The sequence below is a fragment of the Triturus cristatus genome, chromosome 2_1 (assembly GCF_964204655.1).
Source record: "Triturus cristatus chromosome 2_1, aTriCri1.1, whole genome shotgun sequence".
In the NCBI taxonomy this organism is placed as follows: Eukaryota; Metazoa; Chordata; class Amphibia; order Caudata; family Salamandridae; genus Triturus; species Triturus cristatus.
The window spans coordinates 124,821,413-124,845,882 of NC_140581.1; the positions used below are offsets into that span (position 1 = coordinate 124,821,413).

Consider the following 24,470-nt stretch of genomic DNA (forward strand, 5'->3'; position numbering starts at 1 on the left):
TGTCGTGGAGATGCAGATGAAGAGGTGAAGCTTGTCGCAGCAGTCACGGGTACCAGAGGCGTCGAGGACGACCAGGACCAGGAAGTGAGCTGTCCCACGAAGGCTCTTGCTGACGGCGGCGTCAAAGTCGAGTCAGGACCCAACAAGCCTTGGCAAGCGGAACCCACGCAGGATGGAGGACTTGCTTCTGGTGCAGACCAGGAAGGTCTGGGGTGCTTCTCTTTTACAGAGGAGCGGGTGCCAGTCTGGAGGAGCCGGACCAGCAAGTTAAAAACAAAGGTTCGTCGTCGCAGAAGTCACTAGCCAACGGGCCAGCAACAGGACAACACGTCGAGCAACTCAGGTGCAGAAGGGCCCCACGCAGAACACGTGAAGTGTGGGGAGCTGATCTTCTTTGCAGATGGTGCTCGGGATGGGGGCTTCTCAATTCCCCAAGCACAGCCTCGAGGGAGCCTCGGAAGTTGCGCTAGTCAGGTACTAGCCACTTTTCCTAAGTCGCCGGTCCCACGTCCCTCGTCGCCTCCACGGGTCTCCGCTTCGCTGGAGATGTGGATCTGGGTCAGAGGTGTCTGGTAGTCTCGGCGCTGGTCAGTCTCTGCAGTCGTCCCTCGTAGGATCAGTCGCAAAGCAAAGCAGCGGTCGCTGGATGGTGCCTGGTTGCCCAGGGTGGTCACTCCTTGTCCACAAGGGAGATTCTTCAGTCTTCTTCCTGAGGTCGAATGTCAAAGGTCCAGAGTTTCTGTTCAAGTTGCAGATTCAGGATAATCTAATTTAGCAGGGCTCAGCTACCTACTGATATACTGGGCTAGTGGGCTGGGCTACCTGCAAGGTCCCTCCTATGGGTGGGACCAGGAAGGGGAGTGGCTACACCCCCTTTCCTTTGTCCAGTTTCGCGCCAGAGCTGGGGCTGGAGTGCCCCAGCGCCGGTTTGAACTGGACTGTGCATGGGACACCTTGTGGGCCCGAGGCATGTCTCATTCCTTTCAGCCCTCCCTGCCCCAATACACTAAAGTCTGTCTGGGGAGGTGCTAGCACCTCCCCAAGCAGGAAACCTATTGTCCAGGCCTCCCTGGCTGGGAGAGCTCCCAGCTGCAGGAGGTCAGACTCGTGTCTGTGGCAGCAGCATCCATTTTGTGATGCTGAGGCTTTGGTCAGAGTCAAACAGCAAAGTAGGATTTTAACATGTCTCTCCCTCTAGAATGGGGGGGGGGGGGGAGTAATATCCTCATCACCAGAAATGGTATGGGGGTATTATTCCAAAGTGTTAGACACCTTACACGACATGTTTTGATAAAGCCAAACCATAGTTACCATAACCGTTTAAGATTATAATGCACTTTAAGAGTATATGGTAGGCTATATCATAGAACAGCTATAAGGACATGGTTCCGAAAGCTGTAGAGAGGCTCAGCTCATGCTAGAGCACCATCTCATATGTTACCAAGCACTCTGCCTCCAGGATTGTTAAGGCCTGCCATAGGAGTGGCTGATAGGTACACAGGTGTCTATTTTAAGGGTAGATATTGGTATACTATATCTAAGCAAGGGGTGATTACACAACCTTGCCCCAGCTGAGTGATCAGCCAGTTGTGTCTGATTGGAAGGCCAGGCCAGGGGTGGCATAATACATGCTGCAGCCCCTGGGAGGCCTAGGGTACACCTATGCCCTGGGTACCTAGGGTACTCTGTACAGGGCCCAATAAGGTGATCCTTACTAATTGGGTATGTACCTAGGGTACATGGAGTCCATTTTAAAGAGAGAGCAGACAGCCTGAGACCCTGAATGGCAGGATCTCAGGCCAACTAAGTCGAAAAAACAGCTAGACACTAGGCAAAAAGTTGGGGGTAACCATAGTCAGATATTCACCTTCCTACATTCTGCATAATATATATGCTGTTTTTCACCTTAACTGGTGTGGTCTCCTTTTGTAGTGTGCCTCGTGTGTCGCCTGTGTGTGCTGCGTGGATGCTTTACACATTTCCTCCGGAGTTTGGCCCACCTGCTCTGCACCACGCTACCCCGTGTCTAACAGTGCACAGCAAAGGCTGTGGATCCCCTTTCTGCCCCTCTTTCTGAGGTTCTCTTGTTTCTTCTCTCTTTGGCTTAGCAGGGCTCTGCTCTGGGTGCTATCAAGGGCTATCTTTCAGCCATCTCTGCCTTCCTTCAGCTGCCAGATCAGCCTTCTGTTTTCAAGTCCCCGGTAGTTAACCATTTCTTGAAAGGCTTAACACATCTTTCTTTCAATCCCCTTCCTAATGCCTCAGTGGGACTTGAACCTTGTTCTTACCTATTTAATGTGCGCTCCCTTTGAGCCGCTTCCCAACTGCCCTTTAAGACTCTTGACTCTTAAATCTGCTTTCCTGGTAGCCATCACTTCTGCAAGTTAGTTAAAGATTCCTTATTGCCCCCCCGTTCTGCAAACTGATTTCTAGGGTTAAGGTCATCCTTTCAAGGCCCTAGTTTTGTGCACCAGTGGTCAGTGTCTTGCATGGCTCTGCGTTTCTGGCACGGTAAGTCGCGTACAGAACTAACGTCAGCGCGCGAGGGCGGCGTGTAAGTAGCTGCCGCAATGTCATCCCGGCGACCACGACACCAACGACGGACACGGAGACGACCAACGTGACCTTCCGCGCGCAGAAGTACTGCTGACGAAAAACCTTCCGGATCCAGTCTGATGCCTGGAGGTAATTCTAAGGTAAGGAATCTATAACTAACTAATGTTTCTTACAGATATATTGTTACCAAAGGTAAGTAACTTGTTCTACAGGGTCAGAAACCATGGCTTTACAGGAGATTATGTGCCTGCTGGGACTGAAACAGGAGGTTTCCGGACCCACCCATCTGGCTGGTCATACTCTTGATCAGATTTTCTCCAATCTGAATTCTGTTACCACTGTGTCCACCCCTCTCCCGTGGACAGATCACTACCTGATCTCTTTATGTGGGCTCAGATGTGCAGTAAGCTGCCCATGAAGAGTAGTAATGACCCGGCCACATATCACAAAAATTACAACCAGAGGCAATTAATCAAGCCTTATTCTCCGCTGCCCCAGCTATGACAAGGAATGTAGGTTGCAACACCGTCCGACTGAATAATTGGATTGGAGAGACGCTGAATGCACAAGCACCCATAAAAAAGTCCTCTCAATCAAGAGCTTGCCCAATGACTCCTTGGTATAATATGGAGCTGAGTCTTTGTAAGGGCCAGTGTAAGAAGCTGGAAAGACTATGGAGACGAGGATACTCCAATGACGATAAAGTTGCTTATAAAGCTGCCTTAAAGCTATATTAAATGAAACTGCATCTGGCTAAAAAAAGATTTTGATACTAGAGTTATGGAAGTAGAGAAAGCAAAGGCTATTTTTAAAATAGTCGACTCCTTTATGCGTCCGGTGGTCCCCTCGAGAGCCTGCCTCCCCTCTATGGAGTGGTGCAAAGAGCTTGGTTTATTCTTTCATGATAAGCTCATGTCACTTAAAAAAAAGTTTTGGGACCTCTGCTCCCGTGGCACAGAATCTGGGTCTGAGAGTAGTCCCCTCACCACGCACGTATGCCACCTTAGACACCTTTACCCCTATCCCTTTGACTCGGTCCCTATCATCATTAAGAAGTCTTAAATCTGGTTCCCCGCTTGATCCATGCCCTGTCTCGGTTTTAAATATGGTGGCACCAACGATTAACCCTGTAATACACTATATTTTCAACTCCTCTTTGGTGTCAGGGATGGTCCCTTGTATGTGGAAAAAAAGTGAAAGCTCTGCCAATGCTGGGAAAAAAAAACCCTATGGCAGACCCTAAACTTGTTACTAAATATAGGCCTATTTCGCTGCTCCCAGCCTTCTCCAAAATTCCAGAGAAGGAATTGAACTGCCAACTGTCCAGATACCTGGAGGCAAACGGTATCCATCCTTACCACCCAGTCTAGTTTCCGCCCTCAGTTTAGCACGGAGACAGCACTTTTGGAGATGACGAAGCACATCCGTAGCATCCTTCACAGGGTTGGAAAAGCAATGCTGATATTGCTCGCCCTTACAGCAGCTTTTGACACGGTACCTCACCACAAGCTGCTGGAACGACTAAATGAAATAGGGATTTGACGTCAGGCCTACAATTGACTGGCATCTTTTCTGGAGGAACGGTCTATAGAAATAGAAGTCTGGCTGCCTCCGTTTACAGCTCAGGCCAGGCCTCTGGGGGTGGGAGTGCCACAGGGATCGGCTCTTAGCCCCTTGTTGATCAACATGTACTTGACCCCTCCTGCAACTTTGGCAGTGTCCCTTGGCGCTACAGTCATCTCATATGCAGACGACACGGATTTGTTCTCATGTGATAAAGACCAGGATTTAGATGAGAAAGCGATAGCCAATTGTCTCTCCGGTGTCTTCTAGTGGCTCGAGTTGCACCACCCTAGATGCAACCCCGAGAAAACTGAAATTGTGACCATTGGAGCTGTCCCTCACAACTTTGTGGTAGACTGTTGGCCTAACAATTGCCCACATCCAGGATCTTCTAAGAATTGTGTTAAGAACTTGGGAATTAAAACCGACAGCTCTTTATCCTTCCCCCCCCCCCCCCCCCCCCCCCTCTCCCCGCAGATCCAAGCCTTGACGGGGAATTCCTTCCTCTCCGAGGCAGCAGGTAGAAAGGTGGTACAGGCTCTAATTACATCTAGACTGGACTACAGTAATGCACTGTACCTTGGACTTCCAGACTACCTTTTTAACAGTCTCCATTTGGTGCAGAATGCTACAGCCAGACTTCTGCTTTCTCTCCCCTCAAGATCTCGCATGACTTCGCACTTGAAGGCCCTCTATTGGCTTCCCATGAAACATAGGGTGACGTTTAAGGTCCTGATGCATAAATCCTTGAACGGGACGGGTCCTGTTTATCTTAAGGAGAGAATTAGTCCTTACGTCCCAGCCCGCACTCTTCACTCTTCTTTAACTCATATGGCAAAGGTCCCTCGATGTAACAGTCTCCGGATGGGTGGGAGATCCTTTGCTTATTTGGGTCCCTGTGCGCGGAGGGTCCCTGAGGCTGATACAGTCTTGAACTGTTTAAGAAGAAACTCAAACTCCATCATTTTAATGACTAGCCCCGTTCCAGCAGTCTGTTCTCCCTTTTTCAGGGCCGGGACACACTGTCGAGTAGCCGCGCTTTACAAATTATTTAATAAAAAATAATAATTGAGAGAAATCGCTGCATGGTCAGACAGTGCTCGAAAGTATTTCTGAATCAGAGGTGAGTATGAGGGTATGTTTCGTGCCCAGAAAGTGATCCAGCCGTATGTAGGTTGTGTGTGCATGGGAAAAATAGGAATATTCACGGGTGTGGGAGTGAAGTGCTCGCCATATATTTTGGAGTCCCATATCTTTGAGCCACCTGTGCATCTCCCTCGTCAGTGCCACAGTCTGGTCTATGAATGAATGATGCACATTTGTAACGGATACTCAACAAGAGTGTCCTGGCGCTAATCGTCTCGAAATAACAGACCAGACATCCACCCCTAGCACTGGAAAAAACACGTTTTAAGAGGTTTCTTAAAAACCGCTAGGTCGGCCGTAGATCTGAGGGAAATTTTGGAGATGGTTCCAGGCTTGAGCTCCCAAGAGCCTCAAAGATCTTCCCCCCTCCAACCCACAGACCAGACTAGGCGTATTCTGGGGACACAGGCGAGGCCCATGGAGGATGACCTCAGAATTCTGGCTGGCAGGTAGTGGCTGACTCTTGTCCTGAGATAGCCAGCACCCCTTTCATGAAGGGCTTTAAAGAGCAGTACCAGGGTCTTAAAATTGCCTATAGCCAGTGTATTGCCTTTAGGTGCGAGGGAATTCGCGTCCTGGGCTTGAGCCTGAGGACCAGTCTGGCCGCAGCATTTTGAACCGCTTGGAGGCGCTGGAGGAGATAACCTGGAAGGCCCAAGTACAAGATGTTGGCATAGTGCAGTCTGGACGTAACCAGAGCCTGAACCACGGTTTTCCTGGTGTCCGGAGAGAGAAGACATTTTCTCAACATACGTAGCAGGTCATTACATATACCCACTGCAGACTGGACTTGAGGTCTCATAGAGAGAGTGCTTTCAATATGGACAACGAGATTTTTTTACTGTGGTTTGAGCGGAGAGAGGCAAAGACAGCTCCTCAGGCCACGCGCGTCGCCCATCCTCCACGGACAGGGTACCAAAAAAGATGATTTCCGACTTTTCTGAATTGCATTTCAGTTCGTTCCTGCTGAGCCAATCGAACACCATGGTGAGGCAAGATCTAATCTTATCATCAAAATTAGCTCCCTTCTCAAAGGTGAAAATCAGCTGGGTATTGTCAGTGTAAGATAATATATCTGAAAGAGACTCTTAGTTATAGATTCCTTACCTTAGGATTACCCCCAGGCATCAGACTGGATCCGGAGAATTTTCCTTCAACAGTACCCCTGCCCGTCGATGGAATCTGCATTCGTCGTGATCACCGGAATGGCATCGCGGTATGTACTTAGACAGTTATTTCTTTCTTCTGCGCCAGCCAGTGCAGATCCGGAGAGACCGGTACCCTTAGTAATTTTTTGACTAGTGATTTTTCGACTTTTGTCGACACCTTTTTCGAGACGTTCGACTCCTGGTGCATGTAGGGATGTCCCATCGTCAGACCGGCTTCAAGCCTTGTGAATCTTGTCACAAGTTGATGTCAGTCACAGGCCTATACCTCGTGTGCGCCATTGGTGCGACCTCGACTTAGCCAGGCTCTGACTGTCGGGACAGGAACCCAAAGTCTTTGCGGGAGCAGTCCCAAAAGATTCTGAAGGCCCAGCAGTCAGCTCCGCGCTGCTCAAGGTCACGGTCGAGAGGAAGGTTGCCGGACTGGTAATGAAGTCACCACCATCACTACTCATCTAAGTCTTCATCTTCAAGTAAGTCGAAGCACAAGAAGAAGGCGAAGAAGCACCGTCTCTCTTTGCCTTCTTCCTGTCCGTCGGCCGACGCAGGACGCAGTAGGTAGTTGTTCTCCGGCTCCGCCCGCAGAGCCTGCTGGGACGGTTCCGAGCTTCCCAGGAGCCAGAGCGTCCCCGGCCCAGCTTCGTGCATTTTACAAAGCTCTCCCCTCCTTTTTTGGGCACCCAGACTCTGCCGGCGCATCTTCGGGCCCGCTTACTCAGCTGGGGGCTCTAGGCCTTCAATGCCGGCGGCTCTGGCCTCGGAGCTGCAGGGTCACCAGGGATCCAGGCCTGGATCTGGTTCGATGCAGGTCTACCTCACGACGCCTCCTCCAGCACCGATACCGCTGATGATGCTTCTGCTGCTTCCGACGCCGGTTGTGTCCCCGGCCGGCGTTGACCCGGGCCTCCCCCTCGACTTAGACACAGAGCTGGACCAGCATCATTCAACGCTGGTACCAACACCAACCGGTACTTTTGTACCACTGTTCTACCCTGACGTTCCCTATCGCCCTGAGCGGCAGCCAGGAGAGGGTGAGGAGAATAGGGAGGGGCCTGTTGACCCTTTGCCAGACCTGCTTGAAAAGCCGCACTGGAGAGAGGAGTTGGGTGAGGCCGGTGGTCTGGATACCTCCCCAGACCTTGTTATGCTTTTTTCCCCCTACTGTGGCCACGGAGGAGGGAGCCTCCTATACTGTTGTGGTGTGTAGGGCAGCTGAGGCCTTGGGTTTCCTACAGTGGCAGTCAGGACTAATCTCCTGACTGAGGTGCTTCAGCCGGCAGCGACCTCTTCGGAGCCCCTTTTTGCCGTTCAATGAGGCCCTCACAGACATCCTTCTGGGCACTTGGTCCAGGCCCAGCACAGGGACTCCTGTGGAGTTGACGATTGCCTGACGCTACTGCCCGGCTACGGTCAAACTAATTTTCCTCTCCCATCACCCTTCTCCCGAGAGCTTGGTGGCCCAAGCCTCAACATCTAAAGGCGTGTACCCTTCTGCTCCCCCAGATAGGGAATCCAAGAAGCTGGGCCATCTTGGGAAGAAGATGTTTTCTTCCGCCAACTTAGGACTGTGGTCGGTGAACACCACATGTCTCTTTTGGTCGTAACACCCACTCTGTGTGGGGCACGGTTGCATAAGTGTTGCCACAGTCTTCTGTATGGTTGCGAAGGGGAGAAACGCAGCAAAATTTGCCATCCAATGTGGGCTGTGTGAGAACTTGGCCTGATATATGATGTCACTAATTCTAGTGTACACCTTGTATCAGTCCAAACAACCCTTATGGTGATTGGTTGTAAAGTCAACCTTATAGACCAGCTATCCTAGTGGTAGCATGGACAAGAGCAGTCTTAGGCTAAACTCTGTATGGCATGTGAAGCCAGCTGTTATACCATATGTAATCCCTTGAATACCAAATGAAAGGACACCACAACAGATATAAAAATAGAATGTATTTATTCTAGTCAAACCCTCAGCACTCTTTATGAGATTCGAGGTAAGTACAACACAGTCTTATTTAAGCATACATTAAGTCACACAGGTAAGTAATACAGTTAGGCCCTAGGGGCCACGCAAACCATATACTAAGTGGTATAAGAACCACTGTCACGAACACAGGATAGTCCTAGGCCTAGGGAATCTCTGGGGCTACACTATACTACCAAAGGTTAGGAAGTGGGAGGCCCACGGGATTCAGGTGCAGAGTGGAAACACTCACGCGTAATGCGTAAAAAGTCGATAGAAATAGTAGTTGTTAGAAATTAACAGTTTTAGGACACTTTTGGAATAGCTAGGAGTTCGAGACTTGGAAACTAGACCCTAGGATAGTCAATACCCTTATGAGCACTGGAGTACTCAAGTTACCTAGCCCACGGGCTGCGGGTGCATAGGTGTGAACTTGCGTCGTGTTTAGTCGTTGACTCCTATGGATGCCTGAAGGAAAGTTGCTGACAGGCAGTCAGTGAAGAGTGTCCGGTGGATCCCAATGATGGAATCAAGAAGGAAGGATACCTGCAAGCAGAAGGGACAGAGTCTAGGTCACCAGCCAGGAGCCGGGAAGGAACCAGGCGATGTCGTGCAGATGCAGGTGAAGAGGTGAAGCTTGTCGCAGCAGCCACGGGTACCAGGAGGCGTCGAGGACGACCAGGACCAGGAGGTGAGCTGTCCCACGAAGGCTCTTGCTGTCTGCGGCGTCGATGTCGAGTTAGGACCCAACAAGCCTTGGCAAGCGTAACCCACGCAGAATGGAGGACTTGCTTCTGGTGCAGACCAGGAAGGTCTGGGGTGCTTCTCTTTTACAGAGGAGCGGGTGCCAGTCTGGAGGAGCCGGACCAGCAAGGTGAAATCAAAGGTTCGTCGTCGCAGAGGTTACCAGCCAACGGGCCAGCAACCGGACAACACGTCGAGCAACTCAGGTGCAGAAGGGCCCCCCGCAGAACACGTGAAGTGTGGGGAGCTGATCTTCTGTGCCGATGGTGCTCGGGATGGGGGCTTCTCAATTCCCCAAGCACAGCCTCGAGGAAGCCTCAGAAGTCGCGCTAGTCGGTTACTAGCCACTTTTCCCAAGTCGCCGGTCCCTCGTCGCCTCCACGGGTCTCAGCTTTGCTGTAGAAGTGGATCTGGTTCAGAGGTGTCTGGAAGTCTCGGCGCTGGTCAGTCTCTGCAGTCGTCCCTCGTAGGATCAGTCGCAAAGCAAGCAGCGGTCGCTGGATGGTGCCTGGTTGCCCAGGGTGGTCACTCCTTGGCCACAAAGGAGATTCTTCAGTCTTCTTCCTGAGGTCGAATGTCGAAGGTCCAGAGTTTCTGTTCAAGTTGCAGATTCAGGATAATCTAATTTTGCAGGGCTCAGCTACCTACTGATATACTGGGCTAGTGGGCTGGGCTACCTGCAAGGTCCCTCCTATGGGTGGGACCAGGAAGGGGAGTGGTTACACCCCCTTTCCTTTGTCCAGTTTCACGCCAGAGCTGGGGCTGGTGTGCCCCAGCGCCGGTTTGAACTTGACTATGCATGGGACACCTTGTGTGCCCCAGGTAGTGTCTAGTTTCTTTCATCCTTCCCTGCCCCAATACACTAAGTCCTGTCTGGGGTGGTGCTCGCACCTCCCAAGGCAGGAAACCTATTGTCCAAGCCTCCCTCGCTGGAAGGACTCCCAGCAGCAGGAGGTCAGACTTGTGTCTGTGGCAGCAGCATCCATTTTGTGATGCTGGGGCTCTGGTTAACTTTAACCGGGTAAGTAGGTTTCAACATGTCTTCTCCCTCTAGAAGGGAGGAATAATATCCTCATCACCAGAAATGGTATGGGGGTATTATTCCAAAGTGTTAGACACCTTACACGACATGTTTTGATAAAGCCAAACCATAGTTACCATAACCGTTTAAGATTATAAGGCACTTTAAGAGTATATGGTAGGCTATATCATAGAACAGCTATAAGGACATGGTTCCGAAAGCTGCAGACAGGCTCAGCTCATGCTAGAGCACCATCTCACATGTTACCAAGCACTCTGCCCCTCCAGGATTGTTAAGGCCTGCCATAGGAGTGGCTGATAGGTACACATGTGTCTATATATAAGGTAGGTATAGGAATACTACACCTAAGCAAGGGGTGATTACATGACCTTGCCCCAGCTGAGTGATCAGCCAGTTGTGTCATAATGGAAGGGCAGCCAGGGGTGGCATAATACATGCTGCAGCGCCTGGTAGGCCTAGGGTACACCTATGCCCTGGGTACCTAAGGTACACTATACAGGGGCTAATAAGGTGATCCTTACCAATTGGGTTATGCACCTAAAGTACATAGTATGAATTTAGAGAGAGAACAGCTGGGCTGTGGGTCTGATTGGCAGGCCCACAGCCACATCTAAGTCGAAAACCAGTGAAGCAAAAGCAAAAAGTGGGGGTGAACATAGAAAGCAGACCCTACTCTCCTACAATACACAAGGTGCGTCGCTACTAATCTTGAATTGTGAACAGTGTAACCTCAGTGTAGGGCGGAGGCAGCGGTCAGGATGGGCGCACAGCTATGTGGCAATGATTTATGGTGCAGTGAGTTAGTAGCACCTGAAGCACACAGCGTGTGCGCAACGTGCGATGATGTGTCGTCTGGGCGGGCTGCACTGGAAGCAGTGTCTTGCGAACTGGACTGTGACATCTGCAATCGTCACTGCATCTGAATTGTGAGCGCTGCTATCCGCAGTGTAGATCGAAGGCAGTAGTCGGTACAGACATAAGTCTGCGGTGCTGTGCCGCTGGGTTCACAGGGGGCCTGTGTCGAGGAGGCCTGCGGTTATGGCGGCAGCCACGTGCCAGGGTGAGGGCTGCCGCTGTGACAGACGCGTTGGTCTTCCCTCAAGTGAACCACTCCTAAGGCCTGGCCTATATATTCATACTGCTAACCTGAAGTGGCGTATGTTGGAGCAGCCCACGCCGTTTCCAGGGAGGGTGGGGGGGGGACAACACAGCTACATGACAGATCTTCCCCACTGCCTGCGGTAACATGGTTGCGTCCACTGTGCACTACACTACAAGTATCAACAGTATATCTCCGCATGGAGAGGTTTATGTTTTGCATAGTGAGGTCTGTGCAGCACATCAGTGTTACACTTGGCATTGTGTGCTATATTGCTGAAGGGTGACTTGCCTCCTTCATATATAGTTGGTTGCCACATCTCCCAACATTCAGCTATTGTGTGGCTGAGGGGCATGGTGTTTTGGGAAGGTCCGTTGTCCGGTTTTGCGCTGCCTTGGTGGTAGTAGGGGGGGTGCGGGAGGGAGGTTCTGGTAGTGGTGGCGCTGGGTGTTGTGGTCTTGTTGTGTGTCGGACCTGCATGATCAGTAGCTCTGTCATGTGTTGGTCTTTAGATGTGGCTGTAAGTTGGGTCCAATTCAAGTAGATAGTCGACCTCCTTACACCAGTTAAAGGTTGATGTCAATTTGTTACTGCGAACCCTGCTTATCGCCTGCTTTTTGGATCGCATTGCAGATTTTTCTGGTCGTTGAAAATATGCGGAAGTGGTGTTTTCGTGGGTTTTTTTTTTGCACGGGAACGCCTACTTTGCATTTCATTAGTGTTAGTTGTGGCTCTCGTTTGTGGCGATTTTGTTGGCGTAAGGTATCGATGGAAGAGTGGTGAGATTTGCAGTTTTCACCAAGTTAAGAATGAGTTGATAATTAAAAAACACAGAAAAAAAGATAGGTTTAATGAACATTATAATTAGAAATTAGCATTTAAAATACCTTTGAAATTCACTGAAAAAACCATAGGTTTCAGGCACGTTATAGTTAGAAATTAGCATTTAAAAAACCTTAGAAATTCATTGAAAAAAAACCATAGGTTTCAGGCACGTTATATTTCGAAATTAAGCATTTAAAAAACCTTTGAAATTCGCTGAAAAAAGCATAGGTTTCAGGCACGTTATAGTTGGAAATTAGCATTTAAAAAACCTTTGAAATTCACTGAAAAAACCATAGGTTTCAGAGACGTTATAGTAAGTTGGACATTTCACTCATAGAAAACCATAGAAATTCCCCTGTTTTAGTTAGTTGAGCTAACTATAACTCGCGCCCCCGCAATACACTGCTGATTATGTCACATACTACATCATTCATGACATGGTCAGTAACATCACTGATGACACCTCAAATGACATCACTGATGACATCATCCAAGTCAAAATCTGATGCACCTTATCAGACCCTAATATAACACTTGATACACCCACTCTAAAATACAGACTATAATATTCGAAACCATGAACACACCAATACCAGTTAGTGCATATCTACTCACTAATTCCTTGGTCTACACACACATCCATTCATTCACCCATACAGTCACTCATACATACAGTCAGCTATCAATACAGCATTATCATATGCAGTCACATATCTATACAGACACTCACACACCGTCTCTCATTCATAGTTATTCACACACCTAGTCAGTAATGGAAATAATCAATCACACTTTCATTTACTTGCCTGTACAGTTATACACATACCACGTCACTTATTTAAACATATACTAACACATACTTACACTCTAATAAAATAACTAATACAAGCACACACTGATCCATACAGGCACTCTCACAATCACTCACTCTCACATATAGTCATTTATACAGTCCAATACTCATATATGCTGCCTTTCACATATGGAGTTACTCACACATGTACCACTGAGGGATCCATTTACTCACCAAGACACTCATACACACACTCACCAAGCCATACAGTCCTTCACAGATACAGACTTGAACACATATACCCAGTGAATTATCCACTCACACATCTATACACAGAGTCACACACTTCACCCACCTATACAGACACTCAGGCACCCATACTGGTACCCAGACAAGCAATCAATAGCTCATATAGATCCTCATTTAGTTGCTAACCAAACCCTGGAACTGCTTACACCAACTGACAACCTAAACTGTGTGACTGTCTGTATTAGTTGCTAACACATGAATTAAACAAGACACAATTAATCACTCACTTATACAGTCAGTCACACACCTACTTAATCATCCATCCTGACTGTTATACACCCATTCATTCTTCAATACACCTTGGCATATATATATAAAACATATTTACATTTTATAGAAACACACATTCACTGGATGATGTCATCAGTGATGTCATTTGAGATGTCATCAGTGATATCATCAGTGATGTCACTGACCATGTCATGAATGATGATATATGTGACATCATCAGCAGTGCATTGCGGGGGCGCGAGTTATAGTTAGCTTAACTAACTATAACAGGGGAATTTCTATGAGTGAAATGTACAACTAACTATAACGTCCCTGAAACCTATGGTTTTTTTCAGTGAATGTATGTATGTATATATATGTGTGTATGTTGTGGTTGATTTATGCTCCATGTTTTTGGGGGGTTGGCCACAAAGAAATTCTAATGCTTATGTGGTCATAAGACTTGCAGTGCCTAGTAGCTATGGGAGCTGTTCCTACCTTTCATTCAGACAATGGTCCGGCTTTCAAGGATGCCATATTCGGTCTGAGAGTACGGTTACTATACTATCTGCCTAGAAAATAACGGGTTGTAGAGCATGCCAACGGTACATGTAAATAAGCCGCGTCCGGATCTGAGGCCGGCGCCCTGTCCAGCAACAGCGCCGCCTACGACCCTCCTGTGCATAAAAGTGTAGCACGGCACCATCGCCCGGCCCCAGGCGGCCCCAGTTTCCTAACACAACACCTGAGAGCCTCGTTGTCCAGGCCTCTGCATCTCCAAGCACATTCCCTTCCGCGCCTCCAAATAGGAAATCCAAGAAACTGGAGCTGTTTGGGAAAAAGATTTTCTCCTCGGCTAGTTAAGGGCTGCGGTCGGTGAACACCGCATGCCTTTTGGGCCATTATTCCCACTCCTTGTGGGACATGGTGGCGCAGGTTCTTCCTCAGTGTCCAGTGGAAGCGCAGGCAGTGCTCTCCCAGGCTATTACCGAGGGGTGAGACGCTGCAAAATTCACTATCCATTGTGGCCTTGAGACCGCCTACTCGCTCGGACGAGCAATCTCCACAACAGTGGCGCTCCGCTGTTATGCCTGGCTCAGGACTACTGGCTTCTCGGGGGACGTCCAAAATACTTTTAGAGATGCCCTTTGATGGCACACACCTCTATGGTGACAAAGCCGATAGCACATTGGAGCGCTTTAAGGACTCCCGGGCTACGTCCCAGTCCTTGGGCCTTTCTGCCCCACAAACTCCCTTGGGGCTGCCTTTCATGGGCAAGGACGAGGCTCTCAGGCGCGTTCATTTCACAGCCGCAGGCCTGCGCAGCAGCAGTCTCAGTGCAGCCGCAGACCCGCAGAGGTGGGTCCCGGGGCCAGCGGGCAGGTCAGTCTACCACCACCCCTGTCACCACTGCCTTAAAAGTCCGCTGTTTCAGGCCCACCAAACGCCAGTGGGTGGCAGGATTCGTCATCCCCTCCACCACTGGCGCACCATCACTTCAGACAGGTGGGTTCTGCAAATCATTCGAAGAGGCTACTCCCTCCCTTTCGAATCTACCCCTTCAGTCATGCCACCACAGTACCACCGCATGTCGGGGGATCACTTGGCACTTCTCCAGCAAAAAGTTGTGGCCCTCTTGGCCAAGGAGTCCATTGAGCGCGTTCCAACACCAGAAGTAGGTTGTGGTCGTTATTCCCACTACTTCTTGATTCCAAAGAAGGACAAGGGCCTGCGTCCTATCTTAGTCCTCCGGAACGTCAATTGCTTCCTCCAAAAGGAGAAGTTCAAGATGTTCACGCTTGCTCATGTCTTGTCTGCCCTAGACCCGCAAGACTGGATGGTAGCATTGGACTTGCAGGATGCGTATTTTCATATCCCCATCCTGCCGGCCCACCGGCGTTACCTACGGTTCACGGTAGGCCACGAGCACTTTCAGTTCACCGTGCTCCTTTTCGGCCTTACCAGCGCCCCTCGGGTGTTAACGAAAGTGATGGCGGTGGTCGCAGCTCATCTGCGCAGATCAGTGGTTTCAGTACTCCCCTACCTCGACGACTGGCTGTTGAAGGCAGGCTCGCCCCAGGCAGTCGTCTCCCACCTCCATACTACGGCCGGCCTCCTGCGATTGCTAGGGTTCTCCATCAACATGCCAAAGTCGCATCTGATTCCCTCTAAAAAGCTCCTCTTCATCGGAGCGGTTCTGGACACGGCGCGATTTCGGGTTTATCCTCCCGAACAGCGAGTCAAGGACATTTGGGCTATGATTCAGATTTTTCAGCCCTTGTCCTGGGTTTCGGTCAGGAAGACACTGAGGCTGCTGGGCCCCATGGGCTCCTGCATCCTGCTGATCAATCATGCTAGATGGTATATGCGGGGTCTGCAGTGGGACTTGAAGTTCCAGTGGGTGCAGCATCATGGAAACCTGTCGGACTACGTCCAGATCTCGGAGGGCACTGCACAAGACTTGCAGTGGTGGCTCACGGACCAGCGTTGGGTCAGCAGCAGATCCCTCTCCCTTCCCCAACCGGAGCACACATTGGTGACGGATGCGTCCCTCCCGGGATGGGGCGGCCACATGGGAGAGGCGAAGATCAGAGGCCTCTGGTCTCCGGCAGAGTCAAAGCTCCATATCAATCTTTTGGAGCTCTGGGCGATCCGACTTGCACTGAAAGCATTCCATTCCTTTGTTCAGGGGAATGTAGTGCAGGTGCTCACGGATAACACCACCGCCATGTGGTACTGCAACAAGCAAGGCGTGGTGGGGTCGTGGACCCTATGTCAGGAGGCTCTGCACCTCTGGACATGGCTGGAACGCCAGGGCATTCTCCTGGTGGTTCAACACTTGGCAGGTTCTTTGAACGCCAGGGCGGACGAACTCAGCCGCCGGTGCATGCTTGATCACAAATGACATCTTCACTCAGAGGTGGTGCAAGGTCTCTTTCAACAGTGGGGAGAACCTTGGTTAGATCTATTCGCCACCGAAGAGAACGCGCAATGTCAGCAGTTCTGCGCGTTGGACACTCGCTCAGACGCTTTTCGTCGCGAGTGGATTTGCTGTCTGTTGTACGTCTTTCCGCCTATACCACTTCTACCTAGGGTGCTGAAGACGATCAGACATGACCGGGCCCAAGCCATTCTTGTGGCGCCGGACTGGGCTCGAAGAGTTTGGTTTCCCGAGCTACTCAGTATGAGTGTGGATCCCCCGATCCGACTGCCTCTTTGGGAGGATTTACTGTCGCAGCAGCAAGGGACGGTTCTCCACCCAAACCTGTCCAGCCTCCACCTCCTTGCGTGGAGATTGAGCGGCGACAGTTGATTCCTTTCGACTTGCCTCCTGAAGTCTGTAATGTTATTCTGGCAGCCAGACGTCCCTCAACTAAAACAGTATACGCCTGCCGGTGGGCCAAATTTGTGGCATGGTGCACAGCGAAAGCTGTAGATCCCCTTTCTGCACCTTTTTCTGAGGTCCTATTGTTTCTTCTCTCTTTGGCCCAGCAGGGCTCTGCTCTGGGCACTATTAAAGGCTACCTTTCTGCTCTTTCAGCCTTTCTCAGGCTTCCTGATCAGCCCTCTCTTTTCAAGTCCCCCGTTGTCAATAGATTTCTCAAAGGCATTACTCACCTTTTCCCTCCTATTCCTTTTGTTATGCCTCAGTGGAACTTGAACCTGTTTCTCACATACTTAATGTGCACTCCCTTTGAGCCTCTTCATAACTGTCTTTTAAGGTTATTGACTTTGAAAACCGTCTTCCTGGTGGCTATCACCTCCGCTAGGCGTGTGAATGACCTCCAGGCTCTTTCATGTAAACCTCCTTTCCTGGCAGTTCATCCGGACAAGGTTGTGCTTCGGCCACGTTCCTCCTTTCTACCAAAAGTAGTCACTGCCTTTCATCTGGGGCAAACTGTCACTCTGCCCACTTTCTTTCCGCCTCCGCAGCCTTCCAGAGAGGAAGAGAGGTTCCACCGTCTGGACCCCAAACGTGCGCTTTCATTATACCTCAACCGCACACAACAATTCTGGGTAGATGACCAGCTCTTTGTTGGCTACGCGGGTGCCAGGAAAGGCCGGACTATGCACAAGAGAACTATCACGCTGGGTTGTCTTGTGTATTCAAGCCTGTTACTCTTTGGCTTAAAAGGAACCTCCAGTAGGGTTGCGCACCCAGGCCGACAGCGGCTACTACAGCATTGGGACGCCGTGTCCCACTGCAGGACATGTGTCAGGCGGCCACGTGGGCCTCACTGCACACTTTCACTAAGCACTATTGCCTTGACAGTCCAGTCCGGATAGACGGCTTCTTTGGCCGTTCGGTTCTCCGTGACTTTCTGGCGTAATCGCCATTCGCAGACCCACCACTGGGGTTGGTATTGCTTGGGTATGTATTCTAAGGTAATGGATCTATCACTAACGTGTCTCTTTCAGATGCACAAGTTACTTACATGTGTAACGATATATCTGTTATGTTATGTTATTTATGCTTATAGAGCGCACGGTTACCCTAGGGTATCCTGGCACTAAGCACTGATTACCTGAGGAGCATAAGGCCTAGAGGTGAGAAAAGAACCATGTCTTCAAACCCTTCCGAAAAGAAATAAGATCTGGGGCATTTCTCAGTTGGAACAGCAGTTCATTCCATGCCTTAGAGGCGCAGTGAACAAAGCTTCTGTCTCCCCAGTTTGTTTTCTTAAAAGGGGGGAGGGGGGTTATTACTCGTTTAGACCCAGTTTACCTAAATGTTCTGTTTGGGATATACCATGAGAATTTGGATTTAAGGAACTCAGGACCTGTTCCATTCACAGCTTTAAAGACAATACAAAGAGCTTTAAAGCGTGATCTTAATGGTACTGGAAGCCCGTGCAATTTCTTACGTTCTCCCTTAACTGAGACAAACCTGGGTGTTCCGGTCAGCATTCTGGACCATTTACAGCCTGTTCAGATGTTGTTTTTGAACATTGTTATATAAGCTGTTGCAATAGTGGAGACGCGACATTATGAGTGCCGTCACCACAGTCCTAAGGCTCCTCTCAGACAGGAAGAACCTAATTGTCTTGATTATTCTGAGGACCATGACGCATGCAGAGGTCACCATGCTCACTTGGTCCCCCATGGTGAATTTATTATCCACCACTATACCAAGATTCTTGGCTTTTCTTGACGGTACAGGACACAAGCCCAGATCCTCCGGCGACCACTCTGGTGTCCACACCCGTGGATTATTGCCAAATTTTAAAACCTCAGTCTTAGCCGAGTTAAGCTTTAGACAATTGTCGGACATCCAGGCTGAGATGGATCCCATACAGTCATGGAAGCGATCGCCTGCCTCCTTTTCCGCTCCCTCCGTCAGCGACAACACAATTTGTGTGTCGTCAGCATAAGAGGTGAGCTGGAAACCAAAGGACCTAATGATACCGGCCAGGGGTGCCACATAGATATTAAAATGTGTGGGGCTAAGAGCTGAGCCCTGTGGCACCCCACACGGCAGTGAAAAAGGTTCTGAGATGTTACCATCTAGGTCTACAGTTTGTGACCTGTCCGACAGGAACCATTGCAACAGTTTCCAGGCCGAACCACTTATACCTATTTCAGATAGCCGGTTAGGCAGTACCATGTGGTGAACAGTATCAAAGGCCGCGGATAGGTCTAATAAGATCAGAATAGCATTCCCTCCCCTATCCACAGCCTCTCTAATTTCCTCCGTGGATTTTTAACAGAGCCAACTCAGTGCTATGAAAGGATCTGAACCCATAATGTGATGAATCCAAAGAGTTGTTAGAAAGAAGAAAATCACTGAGTTGGCTATTCATTTCTTTTTCCAGTAATTTGGCTGGCAGAGGAAGCCTAGAGATCGGTCGATAGTTATTGGGGTCCTTGGGATCTGTAAGAGACATTAGTTGGTGATAGATTCCTTACCGCCCGCCCATCCTCCCCGTTCTGCGAACTGATTTCTAGGGTCACGGTCATCCCTTTCAGGACCCTAGTTTCAATGCACCAGTAGTCGATCTCTGGCATGGCTCTGCGTTCCTGGCGCGGAAAGTCGTGTACAGAACTGACGTCAGCGCGTGTGGGTGTGTCTAAGTAGCTCCGACGACGTCATCTCGGCAACTACGACGCCAGCGACGTACGCGGAGCTGCACGACGACGCCTACCGACGCGCAGGGGTACTGCTGACGAAAACTTTTTGGATCCAGTCTGACAACTAGGGAATATTCTACGGTAAGAAATCTATCACTAATTAATGTCTCTTACAGATATATCGTTACACAAGTAAGTAACTTGTGCATTAGCAGTTTATCTCCCTACGGTTTTCTTCCACCGAAGATTTAAAAACACCATTGATTCTAAAAGGGAATTCTACAGAGATTCCAGGCAATGATTTTGCCTGTATAAAGTCAGAACCAAACTATGTCTCTGTAACCTTTGGATTTTTTTGGGGGGGGGGAATTTATAAGTTATTTTTTTTGTTCTGTTTTCTAACTATAATGTCCATGTAACCTTTGTATTTTTTTCTGCAAATATATGTGTAAAGATTTTGTGGTCAATGCGTGTGCGGTAAAAGCATGCGTTGTAATATCATCAACTGTTTCATATACAACAGGCGTCGCTCAGATTTTTAAAAAGATAGGATCTGGTTGATTAACTGGCTTTTAGACTGTTTGGCTCTATTCTTCAGTGCAATAGTTTCAAGTCTGTTTGGTGGATGTTCAGCTACACTGCCGATTGTTGGCTGTGCCATTTTCATTGAAACCGCAAAATAGAGGACAGCTATCCTACTGAGAAGCAGTGCTGTGAAAGAATGGCATTGTTTTTTGGAACCTTATGGTAGGCAGCTAGAAGTGAACATTGCACTGTCATTCCACGAATTAAAGTCTCCACAAGTGAGACTAGTATTCTGGTGCACGAGTTGTTTTAAAATGGTCTGCTCGAAAATTCTTTTGGAAATTCCACCTATCACATATCTCAGCATAAAGGAGCTACTTCAATGATCATGCTGCACCAACTTTGCTGTGTTGTTAAGTAACTATTTTGAAGTGTGTAATGTAAGGCAAGACTTTTATAGCGTAGCTGCCACCCAACGGGTATCCTGGCGCTGGGATTACCAAAAAGACACTGTGTGTAACAGAATTGTGTGCAAAATATGAATCCTTCAGCACCAACACTTGCTCTTCCCAGTCAGGCCATGAGGCATTTCTTTTTCTCTAAATTATGGGGGGGTAAGGGGGGTGTATAGATAGATGTTTCATAACTACAAAATAGAAACCTATGGTCTAACTTGAAAACAAATTGGAGAAAAATTAGGAGAAAAGTCAAGAAGCACGTGAGTACCACTACTAGTGGAAATGAATCCCATCAGCCACCTGGGTAGCCACCCACATCATCTGGGATCCAGTGGCCCTAGCTGTGCCATCAAGATTGAACAAGGCAACAGCTTGGCGGGCAACTAGACTCAAACTCACGGTTCAGGATATAGTATCTACCGTAGTAAACAAAGATGTGGTGTAATCTTAGGAGGTGGTGAGAGAAAGCAGTGCAGTAAAAAATGTGAATCTTAAAATCATCTACTGAAACAGATATGAAGCTTTAATGGTTCTGTCTAAGTGATGAAATAAAACCAGTGCAAGCTGCTTTGAAAAAATAACTGCTCCCGTCCAGTTGGAAAAATGGTCTACATGTTTCAGCCTATGGATTATGTGGAAATCCGGCTTTCGTCAGGACCTAGGAGTATTTGCTACTGCTATGTAATAATGTGAATTAACCCAATTGTGAAAAAACATCAACGTGAAAAAAACACAATAAATGGAGGATATACAACCTACTTTGGTTGTGGACTTAACCATTCAACACTCTTTACTGGTTATTACAGGAGTGTCCATCCATTTCCCATCACAGTACGGGCGTGCTCTCCTCCTCACCAGGCATCCGCTCTGGGAAATGAGGCCCCGCTCTGAATCAACAAAAACGGGTATAAAGTTTGTTGCAACAAATCACACGTGAATGAAAGTTACCTTCTAAATCTTCCATTTATTGTGTTTTTTTCACGTTGATGTTTTTTCACAATTGGGTTAATTCACATTATTACATAGCAGTAGCAAATACTCCTAGGTCCTGACGAAAGCCGGATTTCCACATAATCCATAGGCTGAAACATGTAGACCATTTTTCCAACTGGACGTGAGCAGTTATTTTTTCAAAGCAACTCTTGCACTGGTTTTATTTCATCACTTAGACAGAACCATTAAAGCTTCATATCTGTTTCAGTAGATGATTTTAAGATTCACATTTTTCACTGCACTGCTTTCTCGCACCACCTCCTAAGATCACACCACATCTTTGTTTACTACTGTAGATACTATATCCTGAACCGTGAGTTTGAGTCTAGTTGCCCGCCAAGCTGTTGCCTTGTTCAATCTTGATGGCACAGCTAGGGCCACTGGATCCCAGATGATGTGGGTGGCTACCCAGGTGGCTGATGGGATTCATTTCCACTAGTAGTGGTACTCGCGTGCTTCTTGACTTTCTCCTAATTTTTCTCCAATTTGTTTTCAAGTTAGACAATAGGTTTCTATTTTGTAGTTATAATACATTTAGAATTAGGGGGTTAGGAACCCAGTGGTCTTTAAATAATTTTCCCCTGGGCCCCCTTTTGATGTATCTGGCAGAGTGCAGATATATTTCAGTTATTGAGTAGATAGATGTTTCATCAACATGCCCCGCTACATCAACATCTGGATCTATATTGTCCAATGCAGTTGCTGTTTCACAAGCTATTTCAGCCCCTGTTCCTTCATCAAGATCTAATCTGTTTCCTGTATCTTAAACCTCTGGTTTTTGTAGAAGATTCATGTTCACCTCACCAGTTAAAAGAAATTGAAAGGAACAATATTGCATCACAGTGTCCACAGTTCTGCTTTTTCAGAATTTATCTGAAGAAAGTCTTTTTATGGGACAGTTTGTACCTTTTTGTCTTCCTCCATTTTTCTTTTATTTTGTTTTTTTTTTACTTTTTTGCGCACAGCTGGGTTAATTAGAAATGACATTAGTTATTTTTTTCATTTATCACTGTACAGATAATCCTACATATGATTGTATTTAATTCATCAATCTTTAATAATATTTTAGGGACATCTTAAACACTTTTTTCCTTCCGACGATTTTGATATGAAATGTGTTAGCCAAATAATCAAGAAATGTACAACTGTGATTTCATGAAAAACACTTTCTTTGGATGTTTAGTTATTTAGGTGTTCTTTGGAAATGCGATAATCTAGCTTATATGAATGCATATTATTTCACCATTTCTGCTGATGCTTAACTTATCCTTGTAATCCATTATAAGCAAATAGAGCTTTTAGTCCTCTAGTTAGTACTATAAAAGTGAGCTAAAAGGGTTAGAAGTCAGAAGTGATCTAGTACTGTTTTGACCCAGGTATGAGTGGGAACACCACCTCTTAAACTCATGATAGGCTGCCCATTTTCTAATCTGCCGCTATCATAGCACCAGAAGTAGCAAGTGAAGGCGTTCATGCTAAAAATGCATTAAGCTTTTAAAAATATTTCCTGCTGTTAAAAGTATTGATTAGTATACTTACTGCTTTGTTTAAATACTGTATGGTTGCAATTCATATTGTATGAACTTGAATGGTATTTCAAGATAAACATTTTAAAATGCATATTGTGTCTAGTGCTCCTTGAGTGTCAGATTTTCTTATGAAAGAGTATTAGGTTTCCACTGGTTGGCACCATCTTGTCTCATGGGACTTTTTCATTACCAGAACTCCTCTATCTTACACAAACGTTGCTCAGTGGGTTGTGTATTGGCTGCAGTTTAACCGATTTGTTTGTTCCAGGTTGGCACATTAACTGAGACTTTAGTGCCAGGGGCCAGAATATCGAATCCTGTTGTTGAGAACGCTATAGAAACTTATATAGAGGAAAAGTAGTGTCCTCTTCATTTGAAATCCAGAGTTTTGCCAGCAGGCTGATCAAAACCATGGTACACTTGAGCAGTGATGGCCCATGACGTTTCATGTGTTAACACATTAAACCCAGACCTGTTGGCTTTGCCAAGGCTTGTTTCTTTTGCTGTTTTCCAAAGTGATGTGTAAAAGCTTAAATGCAAACTGCATTTAAGAATATAATCACCATACTTAAATTTTGTAATGTCGACCTTTTATCTCTGTACATGTCACAAAATCCAAGGGATATTACGCATGCCCTTTTTGTGTTCTCTTGGAAATCCTCCTTCTGGCATGTTCATGAAGTCCCATTTTGTTTTTAGGATTACTATGGAATTACATTTCCTGCTCCTGCAACTTTAACAGCAAGAGATGGAGGTCTTGCTAACAACCCGTACTCAGGTTAGTGTAAAGTTTTCGAAGTTTGGATTTGTGCAGTATACTTTTACTGCACTTGTTTGCATCTACATATTTTTAAGAAAAATGAAAAGCCAGTTTTTCACCTTTAAATAAATGGGATGTCAGTGTGATAAATGATTAATTCATACTGTTCATGTAGGCTCTCACCATTTCGAATTCTACATGATGCCGGGAGGTAACCATGGTAAAAACATTATCTTTTCAGGTCTAGGCTGTTTACACTGCGGGGGACTCTTTGCCTACTCTTAACACTGGTCACAACTGCTGTCCTTTCATATGTGTTACTAGCTGCACACATTATTTCGCAGTCTCACATACACCTTTAACCTGATGTTCACTGGTAAGGTGGCTGGATCTGCTCATGGTGTGTTTATTCAGGTTGGTGGACATAGCTAGCACAAACCTGTTTTATGACGTTGGATCACACTCTAGACACTGCATGGCTGTATCACATTGGTTGCTTTCATTCCATTTCATTGTGTCTCCGTTATTGGTTTTTCCAGCTTAGGATTCTTAAGATTATCAATGTCATTCTGCTTCTTGTCTTACTTTTAAATCCTTTTGATCATAGCTTGCATTGATTTAATTTTCTGTTTCTGCTCCCAGTTTACCCTTTCGCATCTGTTTATTGTTCTTGTTCTGTTGCCTTTTTCATTTACCATTGATCCTTTTGTTACTACTGTATTT

General features: G+C 47.5%; 1 protein-coding gene across 6 annotated transcripts in view; it reads left to right on the forward strand.

Annotated features, from left to right (window-relative positions):
* Positions 1–24,470, forward strand: part of UBAP2 (ubiquitin associated protein 2) — a 1,669,217-nt gene that overhangs the window by 1,359,254 nt on the left and 285,493 nt on the right. For all 6 annotated transcript variants that reach the window (XM_085628825.1, XM_085628795.1, XM_085628777.1 and 3 more), the window contains exon 22: positions 23,687–23,765. In XM_085628825.1, coding sequence (XP_085484951.1) covers positions 23,687–23,765 — 79 coding nt within the window. The remainder of the gene's footprint in view (positions 1–23,686; positions 23,766–24,470) is intronic.